Below are 25,663 nucleotides of genomic sequence, written 5' to 3' on the forward strand. Positions count from 1 at the left end.
TCACCGAGTAGACCTTCGGATCCTGATCATCTTTTGCCATGAAACCACTCTTCCATCTTTTATAGCCTCCGAGATAGACACCGACGAAATTTGTACGGCGGCCATCTTGTTTTTCCAAAAAATTCCACTTTTTCTATCAATCGTTTACTACTTTCTTCAAAGATTGTGAGTTTCAACGAAATCGGTTGGAAAACAAAAGAGTTGCAAAAATCACGTCGGTCGCCATCTTGTTTTTCTGAAATGTCATAATTTTTCCCTACTTGCTTCCACCAGCCAAACACATCTGTCCTACATTATCGTATCGTTTTCCGTCTCTTTCTAGGAGAATGAGACATTCAATATTCGCCATACATTTTCTATGGGGAAAAAAAATCCGCCATTTTGAATTTTTTTTCTATTCATCGAGTAGACCTTCGGACCCTGATCATCTCTTGCCAAGAAACCACACTTCCATCTTTTATACCCTCCGAGCTGGACACCGGCGAAATTTGTATGGCGGCCATCTTTTCTTCGCCATTTTGAATTTTTTTTCAGCTTTTTGGCAATTGGATGACGTCATGAATGACATTTGCTCGAGCACCCCCCACCTATCTTCAATACCTTAAGCGGGCCCTCCACCCGTCTCCGAAACCCTCAATCATCAGCTCTCTCCATAATTTTGGCTTACTAACTTTTTGTTTTCTATACGATACCATCAGTGAAAAAAAAATTTTTCATACAAAATTTTACAGGAGTTTCTTAGTTGAAAATCTCGTAAATCTCCCCAAAAGTGGCAACACTGTTTCTATATTTCGATATTGCCGGCTGAGTCACACAATCGATTCATACATATTGACTTTCCAAAATGTTGCCAACTGCCTCAAAAACGTGATCAAAATTTCGAAAAATTAAAAAAAATACAAAATGGCCGCCAACTCGTTTCACACAAAGATTTTACACGGTTTCATAATTTTCCTATTAACTACAGGATATACTGCTCCCGATGACGTTTCAATCTTTCCTCTCGCTCGCACCCACACGAAAGGGGATACCGTGAAAAAGACCGTGTCGAAAATCACTTTTACTTTGATAAATTCCAGTGGTGCCAGTCTCCGGTGACAAAAATACCCAAATGTCATTTGTACGAGCAAAACACATAATCACTCATACTCGGATTTTGCTAAAAGTGCGTATTTCTATTTTTTACAATTTCCCGAAAATCTTGAAATTTCCCTAAAAATGGGGTAATTTTTTCCCACCGATCTATACCTCGAATCAATACGTACAACCGCTTCATAGAAGCCGAATCGCTCCGATGTTGCCAACTTTGGGATATTTAACTTTTAAAATTGCGTTTTTTCGTACCTCTAACATAACGGCCGCCATGACAGCCGCCATCTTGAATTTTTAAAAACCACTCCCGTTCTGTCAAAATACAGGATAATCGTGGGCGAAACACGAAAAAATAATTATCCTCGATTACCCCGTCTCGGATCTGTGGCGCTGCGGTTAGGGGTCGAAAAATGAAAATTTTGAAAACGCTACGGCTCGGCCGCCATTTTGTTTTTTCAATTTTTTCTACTTTTTTTATTAATTTGTAACCAATTTCTTGAAAGTTTGCAAAATTCAACGAAATCGGTTGGAAAACAACGGAGGTGCAAAAATCACGTCGGCCGCCATCTTGTTTATCCGAAATGTCATAATTTTTCCCCAGAGGGTTCCCGAAACCAAACACAACTCCCCTACATCATTATATCATTTTCCGTCTCTTTCTAGGAGAACAATTATGTCAATGAGTCAGTCAGTCAGTGAGTGGTAATCGAGCTATATATAGTATAACTAGCTTTTGCTCGGTGCGCGAGCTGCTAAAGCAGCTCGCGTGACGTGGTAAGGTTAATTTTATTATATAAAACCAAATTGATTTATTAAGATACAAAATTCACCCCGAAAACACCATAAAACGACACCCACATCGATTTTTTTCTTAAAAAATGCATGTCCGCCATCTTGGATTTCAAAATAAATGTCGTTATCAAAATCAGCACCGTGGAAAACTCTGAAAACGACATTCATATCATTTTTTGTAAAAAAACGGGGTAGTTGAGGTTAATAAAGTAGGGTGCGTGGGTGCGCGGACCACTAAAGTGGTCCGCGAGCATGCAGAGTTTGTTTCATTGAGTAGACCTCCGGACCCTGATCATCTTTTGCGAAGAAACCACTCTTCCATCTTTTATAGCCTCCGAGATAGACACCGACGAAATTTGTATGGCGGCCATCTTGTTTTTTCAAAATTTTCCACTTTTTCTATTAATCGTTTACTACATTCTTCAAAGATTGCGAGTTTCAACTAAATCGGTTGGAAAACAAAAGAGTTACAAAAATCACATAGGCCGCCATCTTGTTTTTCTGAAATGACATAATTTTTCCCGACTCCCATCCCGCACCCGAACATATCTCCCGAATATCATTGTATCGTTTTCTCTCTCTTTCTACGAGAATGAGACATTCAATATTCGCCATACAAAATGTATGGGAAAATAAATTCCGCCATTTTGATTTTTTTTTCTATTCATCGAGTAGATCTTCGGATCCTGATCCTCTTTTGCCAAGAAACCGCACCTCCATCTTTTATACCCTCCGAGCTGGACACCGGCGAAATTTGTATGGCGGCCATCTTTTCTTCGCCATTTTGAATTTTTTTTCAGCTTTTTGGCAATTGGATGACGTCATGAATGACATTTGGTCGAGCACCCCCCACCTATCTTCAATACCTTGAGCGGACCCTTCACCCGTCTCCGACATCCTCGATCATCAGCTATTTCCAAATTTTTCCTCGATTTTTTTTTTGTTTTCTATACGAAACCATCAGTGAAAAAAAAAAATTTCATACAAAATTTTACAGGAGGAGTTTTTGGGGAAAATCTCGAAAATTTCCCCAAATGTGGCAGCACTGTTTACATATTTCGATACTGCTGGTTGAGCCACACAATCGATTGATACATGTCGACTTTCCAAAATGTTGCCAACTGCCTCAAAAACGTGATCAAAATTTCGAAAAATTAAAAAAAATACAAAATGGCCGCCAACTCGTTTCACACAAAGATTTTACACGGTTTCATAATTTTCCTATTAACTACAGGATATACTGCTCCCGATGACGTTTCAATCTTTCCTCTCGCTCGCACCCACACGAAAGGGGATACCGTGAAAAAGACCGTGTCGAAAATCACTTTTACTTTGATAAATTCCAGTGTTGCCAGTCTCCGGTGACAAAAATACCCAAATGTCATTTGTACGAGCAAAACACATAATCACTCATACTCGGATTTTGCTAAAAGTGCGTATTTCTATTTTTTACAATTTCCCGAAAATCTTGAAATTTCCCTAAAAATGGGGTAATTTTTTCCCACCGATCTATACCTCGAATCAATACGTACAACCGCTTCATAGAAGCCGAATCGCTCCGATGTTGCCAACTTTGAGATATTTAACTTTTAAAATTGCGTTTTTTCGTACCTCTAACTTAACGGCCGCCATGACAGCCGCCATCTTGAATTTTTAAAAACCACTCCCTTTCTGTCAAAATACAGGATAATCGTGGGCGAAATAGGAAAAAATAATTATCCTCGACTACCCCGTCTTGGATCTGTGGCGCCGCGGTTCGGGGTCGAAAAATCAAAATTTTGAAAACGCTACGGTTCGGCCGCCATCTTGTTTTTTCAATTTTTTCTACCTTTTCTATTAACCGTTTACTACTTTCTTCAAAGATTGCAAAATTCAACGAAATCGGTTGGAAAACAACGGAGCTGCAAAAATCACATCGGCCGCCATCTTGTTTTTCTGAAATGTCATAATTTTTCCCCAGAGGGTTCCCGAATCCGAACACAACTCCCCTACATCATTATATCATTTTCCGTCTCTTTCTAGGAGAACAATTATGTCAATGAGTGAGTGAGTGAGTGGTAATTGAGCTATATATAGTATAACTAGTGTTTTGCTCGGTGCGCGAGCTGCTAAAGCAGCTCGCGTGACGTGGTTAGGTTTTATTTTATTATATTTAACCAAATTTATTTATTAAGATACATAATTCACCCCGAAAACCCCATGAAACGACACCCATTTCTATTTTTTTGTAGAAAATGTAAGTCCGCCATCTTGAATTTGAAAATGAATGTCATCATCAAAATCAACACCCTGGAAAACCAACAACGACATCCATTTCATTTTTTGTAAAAAACGGGGTAGTTGAGGTTAATAAAGTAGGGTGCGTGGGTGCGCGGACCACTAAAGTGGTCCGCGAGCATGCAGAGTTTGTTCCACCGAGTAGACCTTCGGACCCTGATCATCTTTTGCCAAGAAACCACCCTTCCATCTATTATAGCCTCCGAGATAGACACCGACGAAATTTGTACGGCGGCCATCTTGTTTTTTCAAAATTTTCCACTTTTTCTATTAATCGTTTAGTACATTCTTCAAAGATTGCGAGTTTCAACGAAATCGGTTGGAAAACAAAAGAGTTGCAAAAATCACGTCGGTCGCCATCTTGTTTTTCTGAAATGTCATAATTTTTCCCTACTTGCTTCCACCAGCCAAACACATCTCCCCTACATTATTGTATCGTTTTCCGTCTCTTTCTAGGAGAATGAGACATTCAATATTCGCCATACAAAATGTATGGGAAAATAAATTCCGCCATTTTGAATTTTTTTTCTATTCATCGAGTAGACCTTTGGATCCTGATCCTCTTTTGCCACGAAACCACACCTCCATCTTTTATACCCTCCGAGCTGGACGCCGGCGAAATTTGTATGGCGGCCATCTTTTCTTCGCCATTTTGAATTTTTTTTCAGCTTTTTGGCAATTGGATGATGTCATGAATGACATTTGGTCGAGCACCCCCCACCTATCTTCAATACCTTGAGCGGACCCTTCACCCGTCTCCGAAACCCTCAATCATCAGCTCTCTCCATAATTTTGGCTTACTAAGTTTTTGTTTTCTATACGACACCATCAGTGAAAAAAAATTTTTTCATACAAAATTTTACAGGAGTTTTCTAGTTGAAAATCTCGAAAATCTCCCCAAAAGTGGCAACACCGGTTGCATATCTTCATACTGCCAGCCGAGATACACAATCGATTCATACATACTGACTTTCCAAAATGTTGCCAACTGCCTCAAAAACGTGATCAAAATTTCGAAAAATTAAAAAAAATACAAAATGGCCGCCAACTCGTTTTGCAGAAATAAATTACATCGTTGTACAACTTTTCCAATAACTACAGGATATACCGCTCCCGATGACGTTTCAATCTCTCCTCTCGCTCACACCCACGCGAAACGATCGCCCCTAAAAAAAGACCACGTCGAAAATCATTTTTTCTTTGATAAATTCCAGTGTTGCCAGTCTCCAGCGACAAAAATACCCAAATGTCATTTGTATGATCAAAACACATAATCACTCATACTCGGATTTTGCGAAAAGTCCGTATTTCGATTTTTTTCAATTTCCCGAAAATCTTGAAATTTCCCCAAAAAATGGGGTAATTTTTTTCCTCCAATCTATACCTCGAGTCTATACGTACAATCGCTTCATAGAAGCCGAATCGCTCCGATGTTGCCAACTTTGGGATATTTAACTTTTAAAATTGCGTTTTTTCGTACCTCTAACATAATGGCCGCCACGACAGCCGCCATCTTGAATTTTTAAAAACCACTCCCGTTCTGTCAAAATACAGGATAATCGTGGGCGAGACACGAAAAAATAATTATCCTCGACTACCCCGTCTCGGATCTGTGGCGCCGCGGTTCGGGGTCGAAAAATCAAAAATTTTAAAACGCTACGGTTCGGCCGCCATCTTGTTTTTTCAATTTTCTCGACATTTCCCATTAATCGTTTACTACTTTCTTTGAAGTTTACAAAATTCAACAAAATCGGTTGGAATACAAAAGAGCTGCAAAAATCACGTCGGCCGCCATCTTGTTTTTCCGAAATGTCATAATTTTTCCCCAGTCGAATCCCCCACCCGAACACATTTCCCCTACATCATTATATCATTTTCCGTCTCCTTCTAGGAGAACAATTATGTCAATGAGTCAGTGAGTGAGTGAGTGGTAATCGAGCTATATATAGTATAATATTACCGTATGGTATAACAATATCACTACATATGCGTATAATACGCTACTTTCAGCGAATAACTACTATTTATACAAATTAAATATCTATTTAATATTTATATAAATTATCAGGCATCTGTATTTACCGCCACGTATACTAAGTACCTTCAAGGCAAGAGTATACAGCCATCTTCTAGAGAAGCGTGCTACCTAAACTTCATCATTGCTTTACATTGATGATTGTAGTTAGCGCAAGCTTTGTTTATGAACAAGTGTAAATTAAAAATTTATAACACCCCCGACAAGTGAAGGTTACAGTAAGAACTAGAAAAGAGCTGATAACTTTCAAACGGCTGAACCGATTTTCTTGGATTATAGCTAAGAACACTCTTGATCAAGCCACCTTTCAGACAAAAAAAACTAAATTAAATCGGTTCATTAGTTTAGGAGCTACGATGCCACAGACAGATACACAGATACACACGTCAAACTTATAACACCCCTCTTTTTGGGTCGGGGGTTAAAAATACATTTGTCGTATTAGTTTTAGCTTAGTTACGTCTCTTTTTCGCGTTTTGACCACGTCACTGTGTGCCAATTTTAGCATTAATAAAATGACCAAACGTGACCCAGGGTGTCCCGCCATCCATCACGACCGAGCGTCAAGTGTTGCCCGAGCGATTAAAAAAACTGTTCCTAACCGATGCGGCCCCAAAGAGGAAATTGGCTAAGAGTCGGTGACTTCAAAGATGGTTTGACAAAATCAGAGAATTCATTAGAAAATAGGTCAATGTATTTTTCAGACGACTATTTTCACTAAGTAGCCCTAAAGTAAGTAGCTTTATCAGGTTTTATAATTCTTTTTAAAAGCTTTATTTAAATTGCTGTGTTCGTATAATATTGTCATTCCGTTGAGATTGATAACTGATTTTTCGGCTACTTCCATTAGTCCGATTGAATTGAAAATTTACAGACACGTGTGGTTTGGATAACGATAGATAATTATTATTAATAGGATCCATATTTTATTCATAAAGTGGACGCTTATGGTGCATCCGTTGCAAGCACCTTCAAGAATCGCTTCGCTAAAAATACGTTTACATGTCATTAGTGACAATGTCCTTGTAGGACACAATACACATCCAAATAGATGAAGGCAATGATAACAGCTATACTCGAAACACTTAATTTTTTCTTATATCAGCTAATTTTGATAATGTGGTATGATGAGCGCCAGCTCTTCCTCTAGAAAGTATTTCGGAGCCGGTAAATGTTCTAGGAGAGGGTGCGATTAAATATTAAATTCGCGGTCCGGAATTTTGACCTGGAAAGCGGTGGGTTTCGTTCTATGTCCGTTCTGAAACCCGTACCCACATCCGGACCGTGAAAACAGATATAATATGTAATTTTTATCGCAGTTATAATTACCGGGGCTTGCGCTTGGTATTAACTGGTAGTCACGTTAAAAACATTTTACAGACCTACACGTAATATTCACATATATCTATCGAGCTTCGGATCCCCACAAATAAATTCATACTAATATTATAAATGCGAAAATGTGTATCTCTGTCGGCTAGCTTTTCATGGTTCATCCGCTAAACCGATTATGACGAAATTTGGGACAGAGATAGCTTGCATTCCGGAAAAGGACATGGGCTACTTTTAGTCCCGGTTTAGATAAATCCTATGGGATTCAAGACAAACTTATACCTACGTGGACGAGGTTGCGGGCATAATATATTCAATACAAAGATAACTTGGATTTTGGAGACAAATATGAATACTTTTATCCCGGAAAATCAAAGAGGTCCCACGGGGTTTTTAAAAACTTAAGTCCATGTGGACGAAGTCGCAGCCATTATTGAATAATTAATGTAACATAATGAAGTTATTCTACTGTATTAGAATAGTTTTATCGAAAGTCAAATCAAAAAAGTTTTGTACTAAGTCTGTTATTTCGAACTAGAAATTAACTTGTATATTTGTTGTTAAAGCTGAGAAGGGAATTAATCTTGTTGTTAAAAGACACTAGTTGCCTCGTAAGCTAAATAGAAATCTGACGTGGGTTTAGTTAAAACCATCGCAAATAACACAAACAAGAGACGACGAAGTAACTTGAAGGCACGTCGTGTGTGAGCGCGATAACGCTCTAATGATTGATATACTCATACGTCTCTGTTCTAACTAATGACAGGGTGAGGGTGTTGACTTTCAAGTTATTAATTAATATTGCTATTATTTTAGCAAATTATACATGCCCTGTCATACGGGACGAGTACCAGGAGGACATAATGATACAGGAGTATCAATGTACGTAATTGCGAATTCTTTCGAAGCGGCGAATATAAAAGGGGACTGCTGGTGACGTGTTCACTCAAATACTGGCTTATAAAATAAAAACGATAGCAGCGCGGTGTATGGCGGAAATAATATGTTTATGGGCGTATGGTGAAGTTTTAAATGCGGAACTATTGATATGAAGCGGTAGGAATAGTTGGAAAGTTAATATGAAAGGTGTATAAAACTGCTGCTACAAGAAGTTGAAATTCCATTATCTATACCTAATATTACAAAGAGGAAACCTTTGTATTTTTGTATGTTTGTATTGAATAGGCTCAAAAACTACTGGACCGATTTCAAAATTTCTTTTACCATTACTTAGAGGGATTCTTCCGAATCCGTATAGGCTATATTTTATCCCGGAAAATAGATAGTATTTTTCGTGGTAGTGTCCACCCGTGCGAAGCCGGGGCGGGTCGTTAGTAACCAAATAAGAATAATATAATTAATGTATTGATTTTACAACAAGCCACTGGGGAACAATTCCAACGTTGTACCATGATTTGGTTGTTTGAATTCTTTTGAGCAGGAAAATACAATAATTAAGATTTTCCTGTAAGACCCTTCATTAGAAACAAAACACGATCAATTTACTTACCTATTCCTTTATTTTTCGTTCGACGTAATTTGCTTCAACATCCGCCATTTTAGCTTTACTCTGACGTCATCACAATATCAATAGATTGAAATTATTTATTTAAGCCTTTACAACCATAAAATGTCTATAGGTATGTATACAAACTGATGAGTTCATATTCCATACATAGCATTTTCTGGTAAATATTTTTATTCTTGTAATACTTCCCCAATTGTAATTCTTCCAAAAATCCCACCCGGTCCTAACTTCGGAGTTTGTTCCAAATTAAAATAGTTTGAGGCGTATAAAACCCTACATGACGGCGAAAGTATTAAAGTAATTGTTGACAAGAAGTATGTAGGAATTCATAAAATACACGAGAGAAAGCAAAGTTATGAGGAGGTCCCAACATGATTAAATGCAATTTCTTTACAAAGTATGCTCCTGGCTCTATGTAGAACTTTTCCTTTCAAGACCGTTTTCTAAAACTCGGGATAGTCAAACGATTGTATAGAAGTAATATATGGCACATTATCATAATTTTAACATCAATGTTCTATTTTTGCATCAAAACTCTGTTTTTTTTTTTGTTTCATAATGTACATTGTATGCAATTATATTTTATTTCTTACTTAGGACACCTACACCAATTTTTATAAATTTTATTTGCCTAGAAAGACCAATGCGCTTAGTATGAGATTGTACATCTCACCAATATTGATAGATTCGAGCGTTGAAACACTTCAGCGTTAAAGTAGAATGGACCTTACAAACCTTGTTTTAAAGCTGAAGTTCATCCATACATCTACAGATAGCGCTACAAGCGAAAATCTTGTGGAATTAAAACCTGTGGCACTGAATTCTTCGCGTTAAATTAAGGTACCTAGTCTGGGTTCATTTTACTGTGACGTTATTGTGTTTTGACCTCAAACTGTATCAAGATTAGTGAGATGTAAAATTTCATACTAAGCAAACTGATCGAAAGAAAAACCGTCATGGAAAATCCGTAAAAACAAAATGCTCTTAAGAGGAAAACCAATGCGAATGACATAGACGATTTCACCTTCAAACTAGCAATTTTGACATGTCATGACCCTCTATTGACAATTAATCAAGCAGACATTTCAATCTGCGAAATTTACGCGGACTTTTAGTATTTTGACGTAGGAGGGTAAACGATCCAGTAAATGAACAAATAAGGACTACCCTGACATTGACCTAAAATTAAGGTATATGAGAATCGTTCTATATATAATTTTTATATTTTGTGTGTCTGTACACAGTAGGTATACACTCTTAAATTATTTAAATATCAAAAAATCAAATAAAATGCGTGGTATTAATTATTATAACTTATTTTATTTAACAAAAGGATAAATTGCCAGTAAATGAACTGGGAATTTCAGTGAATGAACGAACTCTATCTAGTGCATAAACTCTCGATTCCTATTAATAAATAAATTCTTAAATATATTTTCGGCTTGGAATTTAAAAAAAATTGTCAGATTTTCACAGTTTTTGACTTATTGTATATTTTTTTCTACATTTTGCGCGATAAATCAAAAACTATTTTACATAATAATAATAAATAAAACCTGTTTTAGAATGTATAATAGAGCCCTTTCTGTATAATAGAGAAAAACTTAATGCCCATGTTGCACCCAAGTCGCTGGAAGTGCAACATCAGCTGCTGAATGTTTTGAGAGTAGTGAGAACAATATACCGTAACACATGTTATCAGATTTGTTCCTTTGAGCCGAGAAGCCACATGTTCTGATGCTTTTTAGACAATCTAAGATCTCTCATTAAGTGGTCCAAATCATTTTGATTGAATAGTCTAAGTTGAGATGTAAAAGTCACTACATCGTCACTACCTTCTGAAAGTTCTTGAAGTAGATTGGAGGTACTGGGTTGGGGCTGAGGTACAGATTTATCACCAGAAGTCAGAATCGTTCTAATTGTAGACTGCAAGTTACAATAGAGTCGCTTGGAACAATTTTTTTGCTGTTTCTTCTGGTTATATTCACAATGCAGAAATAATAATCATCATGGTGTTTAGATGGTTCGCGCCAAATTATAATACTTTTTTTAGTAAAAGTAGGGTCTATTCTTATTTGCTCATAAACGCAATGAGGAAATACAGCTTCCACATATAAAAATTTGGAGTCCAGGCCTTGCTGTTAGCTGCTAATGGGTTCTCAAAGTAGCCCGAGTATGCTTGTTTTACAAAGTTAGACACACTTGCACGACATTCTTTAATACGTACTCGCCACCAAATGGTACAAAAATGATTGGAATAACTTGCAGATGTTCTTCTTGATGTTAACACCTCGATAAATTTTGGAAATTACTTGTGTGATCTTAATAAAGTGTGAACATACAAAGTGTGAGTATAGTGCAAAATATGGGGGTACCTGTATCTCAAAAACTAGAGCTGCTGTGTAAAAAATTAAAGTAGATCTGAAATCAGCGACGTCAAATTAGTAAGAAACAGTTTCAAAACCTAATAAAACAAAAAAGTTGAATTTTGTATGCCAGTGAAATGATTCGGAATCGGAAGCCACTTTATATATCGCGAAATTTGGAAATGTGGTCAAATTTTCGAAATCCATATTTATCAATGAAAAGCGACATAATTTTGTAAGTAGTACTTACTTACTTCAGTTTACTATTTTTGAACAGTTTCGCAGAGGTACCTACAACAATCGGCCTCATTCAATCAGCCGCCATATTTATATTAACAGGCAAATAAATACAATTAAGTATTGGAACTACAATACCTATGCTCCTAAATGTATCTTAAAAAACAAGTCTCATTCAGCGTTACAAGTGCAGAAGAGGAAGTAGACAGACGGATTAACATCAGTTCGAACAAGTACTGGGCACAAAAGGAAAGAATGAAAGGAGCTTACCCAGTACATCTTAAAAGATCCGTTACAGATACATGCATCCTGCCATGCCTCACCTATGCCAGCCAAACATGGGTCCAGACAAAGAATATAAAAAGAATAATAGTGACTTGCTAAAGGGCGATGGCAAGGAGCATAACTTAAGGAAAAAATATTCAAAGTGAGAATTGAAGACATAAGAAAAAAGACAAAGCCTACAGACACCTTGAGACATGCCCTAAAACTGAAATGCAAATGGTCATATTGTATCGATTTTTACAGATGAAAGAAGGACAGGAAAAATCTCCCCTTGGCCAGGTCCAGCAGGCAAAAGAAAAATAGGTAGACCGAAGACGCGTTGGTCTAATGCTATTGTGCAAATCGCGAGAGAAAATTAGCTTGATAGTACCAAAGACAGAGAGAAATGGGGATACCCAAGAGGGATCCTTATCCAAGAAAGAAGAATACCAGAATAAATATTTTAAAAAAAATCTAAAGAAAAATTAAACCGACTTCAAAAACCACAAACACTAAAAAGTAAAAATAATTTTAGTGATTGTGGTTTTTGAAGTCGGTTTTATTTTTCTTTTGAAAATTTTTTATTTCACAATTTTTAGTGGCCCCACTGTACTATAATATGCCATACCCAGTTAAAACCCTACTGTTTACTAAGATATTACACTGATCGCGAGCAATTTGCTCTTATCCATTGAGGAGTTCCGTTCTCCATCTCGGAAGATATTCATCAGATCTTCATCAAATTTATATGGGACCACCTGCGAAGTATACCCTATCAAACAAAAAAAAAATCCAAATCGGTCCAGGCGTCTTTGAGTAATCGGGGAACATACGTTAAAAAAAAAAAGATACCGAGGAATTCAGAACCTCTTCCTTTTTTTGAAGTCGGTTAGAAATATTTTTTAAATTTTGGTAACAGTTTCCTTTTTTGTGATGCCAGGGAGCTCTAAATATCGATTTTGAACGAAATCGGTCAATTAACAAAGAATTTCAAAATGGCGTCGACTTTTTTAAATTTTGGTAACAGTTTCCTTTTTTGTGATCCCAGGGAGCTCTAAATATCGATTTTGAACGACATCGGTCAATTAACAAAGAATTTCAAAATGGCGTCGACTTTTTTAAATTTTGGTAACAGTTTCTTATTTTGTGATCCCAGGGAGCTCTAAATATCGATTTTGAACGAAATCGGTCAATTAATAAAGAATTTCAAAATGGCGTCGACTTTTTTAAATTTTGGTAACAGTTTCCTTTTTTGTGATGCCAGGGAGCTCTAAATATCGATTTTGAACGAAATCGGTCAATTAACAAAGAATTTCAAAATGGCGTCGACTTTTTTAAATTTTGGTAACAGTTTCTTATTTTGTGATCCCAGGGAGCTCTAAATATCGATTTTGAACGAAATCGGTCAATTAACAAAGAATTACAAAATGGTGCCAACTGTTTTAAGTTTTGGTAACAATTTCCTGTTTTGTGATCCTAGGGATCCTCAGATATTGATTTTGAACAAAATCTATGACAGTTCAAGAAAATAGATTTTAAACACTATTTAAATTATTATCATTAACATTAAATTAAATGAAAACACGACGCGCGACGTGTACTGCAGCCCCTGAGCTTGAGCACAGGCCGAGCCGGTATAAACCGATTTCTCTCCGTACGCGACGTAGCGCCTGTGCTCACGCACACACGCGCCTCAAGCTTGTAGTAGTGTACCTATCGTAGCGCGCTTGTATGAAGCTTTGACTCTGTTCGCTACTCATGTGGTTATACAACGCAATACCACACTCACAAACACTCGTACAAACATACAGACAAGTATATACTCACACACACTCACACACACACACATGGACGCACACGCACTTTTGAACGGTTTGAACGGAACACGGTTTTGAAATTGAAATTGAAAAAAGTGTAAGAATTTGTAAGAAAATATTTAAAAAAGGTATATCAGCCGGTTTTTTATTCCAGCTCTTAATACATGTAAAAACGTCCAATCTGTTCATTTACTTGAGCCTTTACCCTAGTACCTAATTATATCGACCGCCCCATATCAAAACAAAGTAAATGTCATTTTTCCGAAAATCGTTTTATGTCATAAGCCTAACTTTCATAGTATGTCCCGTTGTATTGTAAGGACACCCACATTAAAGTAAAATTAAAAGCTAGTAAGTCGCTTTGACCATTTTAAAACATAGTAAGTCTATGAACTCGCTAGGTTTTTTATAGATTAATGCGCCTTACTAAGTTTTTCAAAGGAATTAGATTAAATAAAATAAATATCACCCATTATCTAAATACCATGTCAAAACAGTAAATACTTAATAATGCATTAAAACTTAAAAGTAAGATAGGAAAAGTCAAAAGGAGTTCTGACCTCTACATGTCAACTGTTAAATATGGTTTGCAAGGGAAATACTTTGCATACTTACATAATGTTTTTAGGGTTCCATATCTCAAAAGGAAACACGGGACCCTTACAGGATCACTTTGTTGTCTGTCTTTCTGTCCGTCTGTCCGTCTGTCGTGTCTGTCAAGAAAACCGATAGGGTATTTCCCGTTAACCTAGAATTATGGGCAGGTAGATAGGTCTCAACTCTCATAGCCCAAGTAAAGGAATAAATCCGAGAACAAATTTCGTGATTCTAGATCAACGGGAAGTACTGTATAGGTTTTCTTGACGGACGGACGGACGGACAAATGGACAGACAACAAAGTGATCCTTTAAGAGCTCCGTTTTTCATTTTGAGGTACGGAACCCTAAAAAAGAAAATGATGCACATGTTATGAATAAATGTGTAGGCCAGTCTTCACACTAAAATATTTAAACCCCTTTAATTTAAAAACTGTCATAGCCTAGTGGTTAGAACGTCCGCCTCCTAATCGAAGGTCGGGGCTTCGATCCTGGAATCACGCACTACTAACTTTTCAGTTATGTGCGTTTTAAGCAATTTAATATCACTTGCTTTAACGGCGAAGGAAAACATCGTGAGGAAACCTGCATACCTGCAAGTTTTCCATGTTCTCAAAGGTGTGTTCCTAAACTTCTCTTGAATTTAAACCACTTACTAGGTTTTGATCTGAGAAAGAAATTTGACATTAATTGACAAAATTGAGAGACCTAAGCTTGTATAAGAACACAGAAGTGTCATAATTCTCAGAGCCTAACGTCTCTCAGAGAGCAGAGAGAGATTTAAACTGTTTCTTATAATCATTGGCCATATTTCAAATGCGAAAGTGTGTTTGTTGGTTTAATATTCAATCACGCTGCAACGGAGCAACCAGTCGACGTGGTTTTTTGCATGGATACATTTAAAGACCTTGAGAGTGACATCTCTCTCCGCATCGTATTCTTTATTGCTGAGGGTTGTGACCTCTTTCCATTATTCCTACATCTAATGGTAGGTTTTCTTGGGATGCGGTGAGTTCAAAGAGCCTACGGAACTCGACTAGAAAAACGAGATTTTGACTCTTAGGTTTAACGGTTATGAATTAGTTATTATTATCAGTGATAAAATTGATTAGGGCTGCCAGGTAAAATGACATTTATCTCGGAAAATCAAAGAGTTTCCACGAGATTTTTCCAAGTTTGCGCTACTAAGTACATATTATGAAGAGGAAAGGTTTGTTTGTTTGTTATCGATAAACTCTGAAACTACTGAACTACTTGCACTAAAGACATAATCATCAACATCAACCGACAGACGTCCACAGTGAACATAAGTCTTTAATAGGGTCTTCCACATGCTACGGGTTTGCGCCGCCTGAATCTTTGCGCTTGCGCTTGACGACAATCATGCTTTAAAGAAAGCAATGATGAGGTCCAAGTTGGAGCACGCTTACCTAGAAGATGCCTATTCACTCTTGGCTTGCAGGTATCTAAGGTATATATGGCAGGAAACACGGCCGCCGAAATGGCGTTCCAACCTTTAGGCTCTCCCCATTGCCCGCAGCATGAATCTGAGCTTTCTTATGATGGTTATATTATTATGTACATATAATATCTCATAAGAAATCTCTAACACACAATCCAGCTAAGTAGGTCCAATTTCAAAAAAAGCTAGCTAGCCGACAAATCTAACTCAGTTAGTTAGGCAGCCTTCGGGAACCTTCGAGATGTCTCTCGTCCAAAATTCCTCAATGCTTGAAGACCAGTCTTTGAATAGTGCATGATGTCAGTGATGAAAAATGGATCCGAAATATAGGTCTTTTTTGTACACAGGAAATGCCTGACGCATACCCCTCCGTCATGTGGGGCTTGCACCAAACTTGCACTACTACGAAATCCATTTCGGAACACGGCACCCGGAACGAGGCGCGCTATCTCCTAAAAAACATAGGTATAATACCTATTTAGAACACTTACTATCTGTCATCATAATCTATGACAACCTCCGAGTATTTACCTGGTAAAACCGTGACTTTAGAATAAATTTTAGTATATAAGCAGGCTTCATTTAGAAATGAAAAAATCCCTATTTTATTTTTCAACGATTATAAACACAACTTTCATTCAAAAATAATAAGCTTAAATTCATTTTAAATAATATTTTGCGACGAAATGACGCGCGCAGTCCGCCCGTCATGACAGTCCAGTGGACACTGAATTCCATAGAGCGCCTGCAAGAAAATAAATAGCACAGGAAGTTTTTTGGTTAGTTTTAGATTATTTAAGAAATGAAAAACATTTAGTATAAAACTAACAGTTCGAATTGATTGCTAAACCTAAACATATCATTTTCTGGAGGTTGGCTTCAAAGTATCAAGATGTTAAAGAAAATTTTTACAGAACAAGTTGCGAACAGCAATGTTTTCAACTTGTTTTTTTTTTTTATTGGGATAATGTATACTAAATTAAAAGAGGCCCTTATAATCTTCACAAACTGAAGTTTTTAATTGCATGTATTTAATAGCTGTTAATGCTTTAGAAAAATAAACAATTTACTTCAAAGTACAGCGTTTTTGCGATTTGTCAAATAGCCATAGTCTTAAATCATAAAAATAATAAAGCGCTGTTTATAAATATAATTATTGCGGTTATACGCACGTGGTTACTTTCGAAGTACATGAAGAATATGCATAATATTTTGTCCGTTCCACGTCTCCATAATTTTAGAATAAACTGAGGCTTATAATTCCATCCTATCATAATTAATAGAATTTTCTATTCGTCTATGCCAGTATTAAGTTGCAGCACCAATTATTTTTATGCACTCGATGCGAAGAAAATTTCGCAGCCGCCTCTTACTGCAGCGTTTTAGTTGATTTCCCACTTCGATAGAACTTGTGTAATCAGCTCAAGAAAAATGTATATAGGGAACGCGCAGCTGGGTCCAATACATGCAAAACTTTGATTTTAACTCTGAATATCTCGGAAACTAATACGGCTCTTACAATGTAATTTAGTTTTATTGTTACTGGACGGCTTTAGAGTTTCGTTCTAACAAGAAACTTGTGTAACTCGGTTAGGTCTATATAGGTAATAGGTATCTATAGGAATTTTTGGACCATTCTACTTTTAATTTTACCTAACTGTGTAACTTTAGAGCGACAATTTCACGTTGCCTTAGCAAGTACTATTCAAAAAACTTTTATTAAAAAACTTTTTTATATGTACATTAGATTATACCCGCAACTTCGTCCGCGTATATTTAGTTTTTTTTTTTTAATCCCGTGGAAATTCTTTTTCAGGATAAAAAGTAACCTATATCAGTCTGGTATAATTGTGGTCGAACGGGTGCCTAAGTATGGTGAATTCAAAAAGGCAGACATACTTCACGTATTTATAATATTGGTCTAGATTTTAGTATGAATATATCGATTGAGCAGCGGTCTCCTGGTCTATGCTGCTTTATAATGAAGGTAAGTTCGGGCATGATGGAACAGATGTAGCGAGTGACTTATGGGCGGGACGGAGCTCATAACTAGCGTCCAGTAGCGCATAAGTCCAGCGACCGCAGAGTGAGGCTGCAGCCGACGCCGCTCGCATTATTCACGGCTATGTTATATGGCGTATTTTACCTTTAATTAACGTTGTACTATTGAACTTAGTAGAAACGCTGTGTAAGCACTAATTCCAATGCATTTTCATAAAACAATAATACTTTTTCAATACTATCACACGGGATATTAAATTCACAGCGTAGTAATAAGTAAATGGGAAAGTCTGTCTGTTCACGACTGTCCGATTTACCGATTTTGACGAAATTTGGTATAACGATATCTTGCATTCCAGCGACGGACGTAGGTTTTTATCCCGGAAAATTAAAGATTTCTTGCGACATTAAAAAACCTTAATCCGCGTGGACGGACTAGCGATTATCTATTTAGTATAGCGATAGCTTGCATCGTGGAGACGTATGCAAGCTAACTTTTAATCCCATGAGATTTTTAAAAACTAAATCCACGCAGATGAAGTTGCCGACATAATCTAGTAAATAACTGATTTCAAAGAAGTAAGGTAATTATAAAATCTTTTTCTTACATGTTTTGTAGTTTATAAGAACATATTATTATTATTTTAAATAAAATAACACTAGACGAAGATTTTTTTACTCAGAATACATTGCCATTACAAAAGCGTTCTACTAAAAATATAACATTTTTTGGCGACCGCAGTAAAAATAAATATAAGTAACACACCAAGAGGCGTGTTGAAAGTTATAAAAACTACAATAAAAGAGCCACGAGTGCGATTTCGTGTAACCAGACATCCAAATCACCTATTCCGCGAGGCGCTACCCTATAAAAAGCCTACAATTTCATTAAATCCACCCTAAATAGTTACAAAGAACTTTGTTATTTCGCTGTCAGTCAGCGTTTAAAGCCCAGCAACAAAGTTAAAACGAAGTAATTAAAAAAGAAAACACAAAATACTTACGAAGTCGGAAGCCGGTCTCTCTTCACTTAAATTACTTGCGATTACACCGACAAAACGCTTAATGAAACACGTTAAATCGCACCAACTGGTCTTGCTGCGGCCCGCCACGCCACGATTTCTAATGTACAAAGCTAAGCGCACATAAAAACTACGCGCTTCGACTTCGACTTAAATTGGATAATCGGTTTCCATTTAACGCCGATTTACAACAATTGCGTACACGTGAAACGTGCGTAGTGACGCGCGTCACCCTAAACCCTAACACACCGGGTTATGCATACGTCCACGCTTTACGCAAGCGGTGTGCCATGTTTCATACAGTTCCATACATTACTACGCAATTTTACGCACTACGTCTACGCTTACGCAACGCTTACGCAGCCTGTGTGAACGAGCTATTACTCACAATCAATATTTTCAAATTAATTTGTTTGGATTATTATCAAATTTAATAACATCCCCGAGGAGTATCTAATTGTGCTTCATCGTCTAGATTGTTATCATACTTTAATAAATTATTATATCCCCAAAATCCTTGAAATAAGTAAAGGGAAGTCAGTTAAGGAAATAAAACTACACATTCTTACGTTACGTTATTTCTATAGAACGTTACAAGGCAACAATCAAAAATCCCGAGTGTCGTAGTTATGTCGTACCCTAGTCTGGAAGGAGTTTAACTTAGTTGACTACACTCTGTGGATTGTGGTAGTTTTTACTCCAATTATTTTACTCATAAGGAGAGTTGGAACTACTTCAGCAGTTGTCGCAGTCACAACCTTCAATTCATCTCACCTTACATCAATCCATGCAACATTATAATATTCAAGTACAAAAAAACCAAAGCTTCGCGGTTATGTCGCGCTCTTGTTTACATGGAGCTTTACTTAGTCGACTTCAATCTGCGGGAGGTGACAGTTTTTGCTCAAATATCATACCCCCAAGGAGAGTTGGAACTATTTTAGCAATCGTTATGTTACATTATATCAAATCCATGTGTTATTTCTAATATTCAATTACAACAAAGAAAATTGGAGCTTCACGATCATGTCGCTCTCAAGTTTGCACGGAGCTTTACTTAGTCATTCACAATCTGCGGGAGGTGGCAGCTTTTACCAAATATCATACCCACAAGAAGAGTTGGAACTACTTCAAAGGTCGTTACATTATCTTATATCCAATCCATGAACCGTTTATAATATTCAATTACAACAAAAAAAACTAGAGCTTCGCGGTTATGTCAGAGTTTATTTAGGTAATTTCTCTAGTTTGCACGGAGCTTTACTTAGTCGACTTCAATATGTGCTAGATGGTAGATTTTTATTCAAACATCTTGCTCATAAGGAGAGTCGGAACTACTTCAGCAGTCCTTACGTGAACTTTATAACAATCCGTGTAACTTTATAATATTCAATTAGGTACAACAAAAAAACGGAGTTTGGTGGTTATGTCGCGCTCTCGTTTGCACGGAGCTTTACCAAGTTGACTACAATCTGCGCTAGGTCGTAGTTTTTTACTCAAATATCTTACCCGTAAGGAGAGTTGGAACTACTTCAGCAAAGTCCATTAAGGAATATAAACTCACGCCGTGGTGATTACAAATGCTACCGATTTCGACGACCGTTTCGGGTCGATTAGAGCTTTTTAATTGAAACCTTCTCGGGTGAACTTTGAACGGACATCATTTTTAAATTAACCGACCCTTTTACTATTATACATGTTATTCAACCGTATTAAAGCTTCAAATGAACATTGAAATAAGACTCCTTGAGTGATTCTTTGAAAAGAGTAAAATTATAAGCCTGATTAAATTTATCGTGATTAAATGTAATAATCTCATGTATAATATTTTACTATCAAAATGCTCCATATAACGACGGCAGTCATATTAGGATTTTTATTAAAAGACAACGGCAAATATTCGGTCGTACTAAATCTCTAAATTAACTTTTAAAATAATGTGAATTTCCAAAAACCCTTTTACAGTGTGTACTTACGTCAAAGAAGGAACCTATTGTCAAAGTTTAAAGTTTCTAACTCCAGCGGTTTAGGATATCCGTCGATAGATCCGTCAGTTAGTCAAGTAAAGTCTTTTTATAGGTATTGATTTTAAATTAAATTAATCCTTTAATAACAGAAAATTTGAAATGAACGCGCAATATATTAAATCACGGTAGACGAGCTTATACAATTGCTCCATATAAATATGTAAGCTAAGGAAACGCTGACGTCTGCGTACCGCCGCGTCGGTGCGGAAGCCGCGTCAATTAACTTGGCCACGATGACATATTAGTCTTTGTTCCCTGCTCGCTGCCACGCTGCCACCCCTCCCCACCAACCGTCGTCTCTTTACCCGCAAGAAACTATCTATAAAGCTATCTTTATAAAACATTGAACAAATCATCCGTATGCTCAGACCCTTAAACGCCCAGTATAAATTAGTAGAGCTTGTACCTGTTGGTCAAAGATGTTCTATGGGGCAATAGAATGACTCCACCATCATGATCGTTACCATCAATCTGTTTGTCAGCAAGTAAATAATAGGTGTTTATTGACTAAGACTTTATCTATATCCTAGAAAATATATAAGACTTTTGAAATTGAGGTCAAATTTAGATATCACAACAACTGCAGCGCCCCCGAAACTATTTTCAATTTTACGCCACGAAACAGCTCCAAATAATTGATCTGAATATATTTGGTCGTGTTGAACCGGAGTTTTTATCGGAAAAATTCAATATCACGTCGGGCTCCTGCCAGATGTCGAACAATTAAATTCTCTGGATCGATACTAAATTAAATAGATCCACTGCGAAAATAAAAAGTTTAGTGACTGTCAATGTCAAACAAAGAAGATGAAAAAAGTTTTTTCTCTCAATTCCATTTTCCTTCACGATTCCTCTTTCACAGTCTCTAAAAGTTTTCAAAATAAGAGGTTTTTGCAAGAGTCTCAATTATCGATAAAGACGATATTAAAAATTCGTTTGTTTTGTTCTTCGCTTGCGCCCGGAGAGCGGTGTCCCCTTTTTTCTATTGTTTCCGTAAGAAGGGAACCAGGAGCGGCGGCAAACGATAATCAGAAATTTGAATTTCGGCCTGCCAGTACTGACTGAATCATCCGATTTTGCGCGTCGTTTATCATAGCGAATAATTAGGCGAAGAAAAAGTTATTTTTCCCTAAGAATAATACTGTTTACTTCGTTGAACAGCTCGTTTAACTTTGCAATAACTTGGCGTTTGTTTCGATTGCGCCGTAATTCAACTTGTCCAAAGGTGTTCTTCCTATTATCTTTACTGCGACCACTAGATAATAATGAATTAAATTATGCCTACGCAATTGACTTAAGATCGATAGAATATCTGAATTTAAATGCATAGTTGTAGTTTCTATTTTATTTATATTAATACTATGATAGAGGAACATGCTCTAAATTTATTCGTGAGCATTATAGTGTACCTTACATGTATGAGGCTCCCTTAATGTATTCATGTAATTCGCATAGCCGGCATCCCCTTTGACCGGCCACGCAACACCGCATGGGCTGCCCGGATAGAGTAATATAACTTCATGTTTTAAAACCATCCATCAAGTTTAGTGTCCATATAAAAGAAGTAACAAATGTTCTCTCTTTCTCAAGTATTAAAATTTCAACTGTTGAAAATTATCACTTTCCATGTTTGATTTTGATTGGACTCATATCTTCAAGGGTTACTGAAAAACTCATGCATCCGAACTTATTTACTCAACAAACGCAATGCATTCGTTAAAACAATTCAATAAACAAAATTTCCTTTCAATGCGCGAACCCTAATATTCATTATGATGTAGGAAATTCGTCAAAATACGATTGTCTGGAGCGGAAATTGTGCACTCAGTCTCGAAACGCACGAATGTTTTCGATCTTTCGCACTTGGTACCTGTTGCAAAATAGAGTTTTGAAAATATTGATTGCCTGGAGGGTAAAAATGTGGAATCCATACTACTAATATTTTAAATATTTACATGAATAATTTTATATTCAAAGAATCGAGAGAGGGACGCTTTCCACTAAAAATAAATATAACATTATTTTACTGACCAAGATTAAAAATTAAATCTAACAAAATATAAAATAATAATTATCCTGTAAAATAAGATATAACGTTTGAAGCTTTAATCCCGTAGTCGAGAAGCCATGCGTTTTATATCAAACTTTGTCTTTATTTTCTACTTTCATACATTCATTTTATTCGTTCAAGAACTGTCCAGCTTTCTTTAAACTTTAAAATACTCGTACTTCCTTGGAAAAAGTCTGCGAATCCGTTTCTAAACTTGTTATACTATACTTTTGTTTTTATTTATAATTGCAAGTGGCAGTGGATATAATATAATGAAAAGGGGCATGTTTAACTTTTAATATTCTTACAGTGCCATGAAAAATCTTAAAGATATTATATTATCTACTAAACTAATTCTATCTTTTTCACATCGTTTATTAAATCATTACAAAGGTTTTTTTTTCTTTCTTTATTCAATAAGGGTCTTTTATTTCATTACTATTTAATTTAAAAAATTACTGTTATGTCTACTTTTCAAATAAATGGAATTTTTTTTAAATTTTTACGCTGAAAATATCCAGCTTTAATGCAAAATAAAAATGGGATCGCAAATGCACTGAATATGTAGCAACGCGATTCAATCAGAGACCTATAGAGAGTCCGGACGATCTCAAGATCACAGCCCGCATACTAAATTACTAGCCCTTAGTTATTTATGCATCATGAGCCAACATCTTAATAGCGAGCGAGAGTTACGTCCAGCCTAAAATAATATTTTGTGTAAATGTTTGAAAATAAACAAGCCGCGTCCGCCGGTGCTTTAGATTCACAATATGTCGTAAGTTTGGTGTACGCCCTTGCGGCGATTTAATATTTGAATGGGCCTAATAAAGCATGCTCTCAGTTTCAATTTATGTTCCTCCAGTCTGATGGGTTACTACCAAATAATATCATAGGCTTACCTTTGGATGTGCTCTTCTGGGAAACGCCACTTTGGGGTCTATCTGTAAAGAACAAAACAACGATAAGTATTTCGATGAGTAATTTAGGCCAGACCAGCGGCGTATTTACTCTAGGACGGTGTCATACACAAAAATAATAAATAAATGAAATAACTTATATCACACCTTGCATTACATAGGAAAATATATTAATTACAATAAAATTATAATTTCATATTAGATCACCGAAGTCACCAGAGGGTAATGGTCCCCATCAAAGAAAAACTCGTCTCACGCTTTAGCTTTCTTTTTCTAACAATAATTGAAACACATTAATTTCCTCCACTACTTACGAGTAGCTATTCCTTAAAAAAATGCGCTATAAAAGTAAAAGCGATAAAAGTAGGTATGCAATGTAAATAAGCTGACCACGTCAACAGCACTAAGTAGCCGGCTAGTTAATTTTAAGTTAATGACTCGAGCACGAAAAAAAAATCACTCAGGCGTTTCCACCCTCTAATCATGGTTGCACGTCCGGGCGGGAAGCGGCCGCGATAAATTCGCATCGCATGCGGCGCTAGCTGGCCAAAACAAACGGACAAGGGTAAGCTGAGCTTGCACGTCCAGTGTTCCGTAATAAAAATCTTTACCACGTACTTAACAGGGCTCTCTCCGTCACTCGTTTCCACTCGTTTCATACAATCGTAGTTCCAATTTCATTTGAATATTAAGCAACCAAAGTCCATGAAATTTTGCAGACATATTCTAGAAACTAATATCTGTGTCTGTGGTGTTTTAGATTTTTCTAAAAATATTTAGTTTTAAAATTACAGGGGCTCCAAGATTTGTATGAAAATTTTAAGACCGCGTAACTTTGAAACCGAATATTTTAACAGAAATCTGGAAAACCACAGACATAGATATTAGTTTCTAGAATATGTCTGCAAAATTTCATGGACTTAGGTTGCTTAATATTCAAATGATATTGGAACTACGATTGTATGAAACGAGTGGGAACGAGTGACGGAGAGAGCCCTCTTAAATCAAAAATTATGACCTGGTTCTCACGTTGTAGATTGTAGAGTACGTACACGATTAGTAGAACTTAGGACGATGAACGTTTAGGCTTATTACACTTTGGGTGCGTATTTGTGCGAATTATATATTCAACGATATTCCGATGAAATAAAGCTATTATTATAGATAACAAGTAAAAAGTTTCTAGCATTGATACCAAGGTAGCTCCAATGTAATATTTCAATGTAATGTAGCATTTCCAATGTAACTTAATTTAGTATAACTGTGTAACTACAATTATAACTAAAAAACAAAATATATGAAAAAATAGTTTAATGAATGTTCCGTTTTTACTTCCATATACGGAACTCTAAAAAGGTACACTTCCGATTCTAAGTCGTTGCATCGTTACTTCCTTGTCTTACAGCGGGTTGCGACACTACTATTTAGTAACTGTAAAGTTTCTATTGGTACATATTTTTAACCCCCGACCCAAAAAGAGGGGTGTTATAAGTTTGACGTGTGTATCTGTGTATCTGCGTATCTGTGTATCTGTCTGTGGCATCGTAGCTCCTAAGCTAATGAACCGATTTTAATTTAGTTTTTTTTTTGTTTGAAAGGTGTTATAAATTTTTAATTTACACTTGTAATCAAACTGTTCATTCACACTGGATGAAAGTGCGCACTTGCATTAGTATCACTTGTAAAGTAGCTATGTTATTAAATTACTTTGTAAACATAAGCAGGATCCAACTACCTGTATAATACAGACTCAGACAGGCCCTGCAATTAATAACAAGCGGACGCACGTGTCGCTGATGTTGCAGACTTGTAATTTACTGCAGATATCCGGCGTTTGACGCGGAA

The 25,663-nt window shown here is 36.5% G+C and overlaps 1 protein-coding gene across 5 annotated transcripts in view; it reads right to left on the bottom strand.

The window, feature by feature from the left end:
* LOC123880913 (RNA-binding protein Musashi homolog Rbp6) overlaps positions 1-25,663 on the bottom strand; it is a 656,888-nt gene that overhangs the window by 320,536 nt on the left and 310,689 nt on the right. For all 5 annotated transcript variants that reach the window (XM_045929319.1, XM_045929321.1, XM_045929318.1 and 2 more), the window contains exon 5: positions 23,801-23,842. In XM_045929319.1, the coding sequence (XP_045785275.1) occupies positions 23,801-23,842 (42 nt within the window). The remainder of the gene's footprint in view (positions 1-23,800; positions 23,843-25,663) is intronic.

This window comes from Maniola jurtina, chromosome 3 (assembly GCF_905333055.1).
Source record: "Maniola jurtina chromosome 3, ilManJurt1.1, whole genome shotgun sequence".
Taxonomy (NCBI): domain Eukaryota; kingdom Metazoa; phylum Arthropoda; class Insecta; order Lepidoptera; family Nymphalidae; genus Maniola; species Maniola jurtina.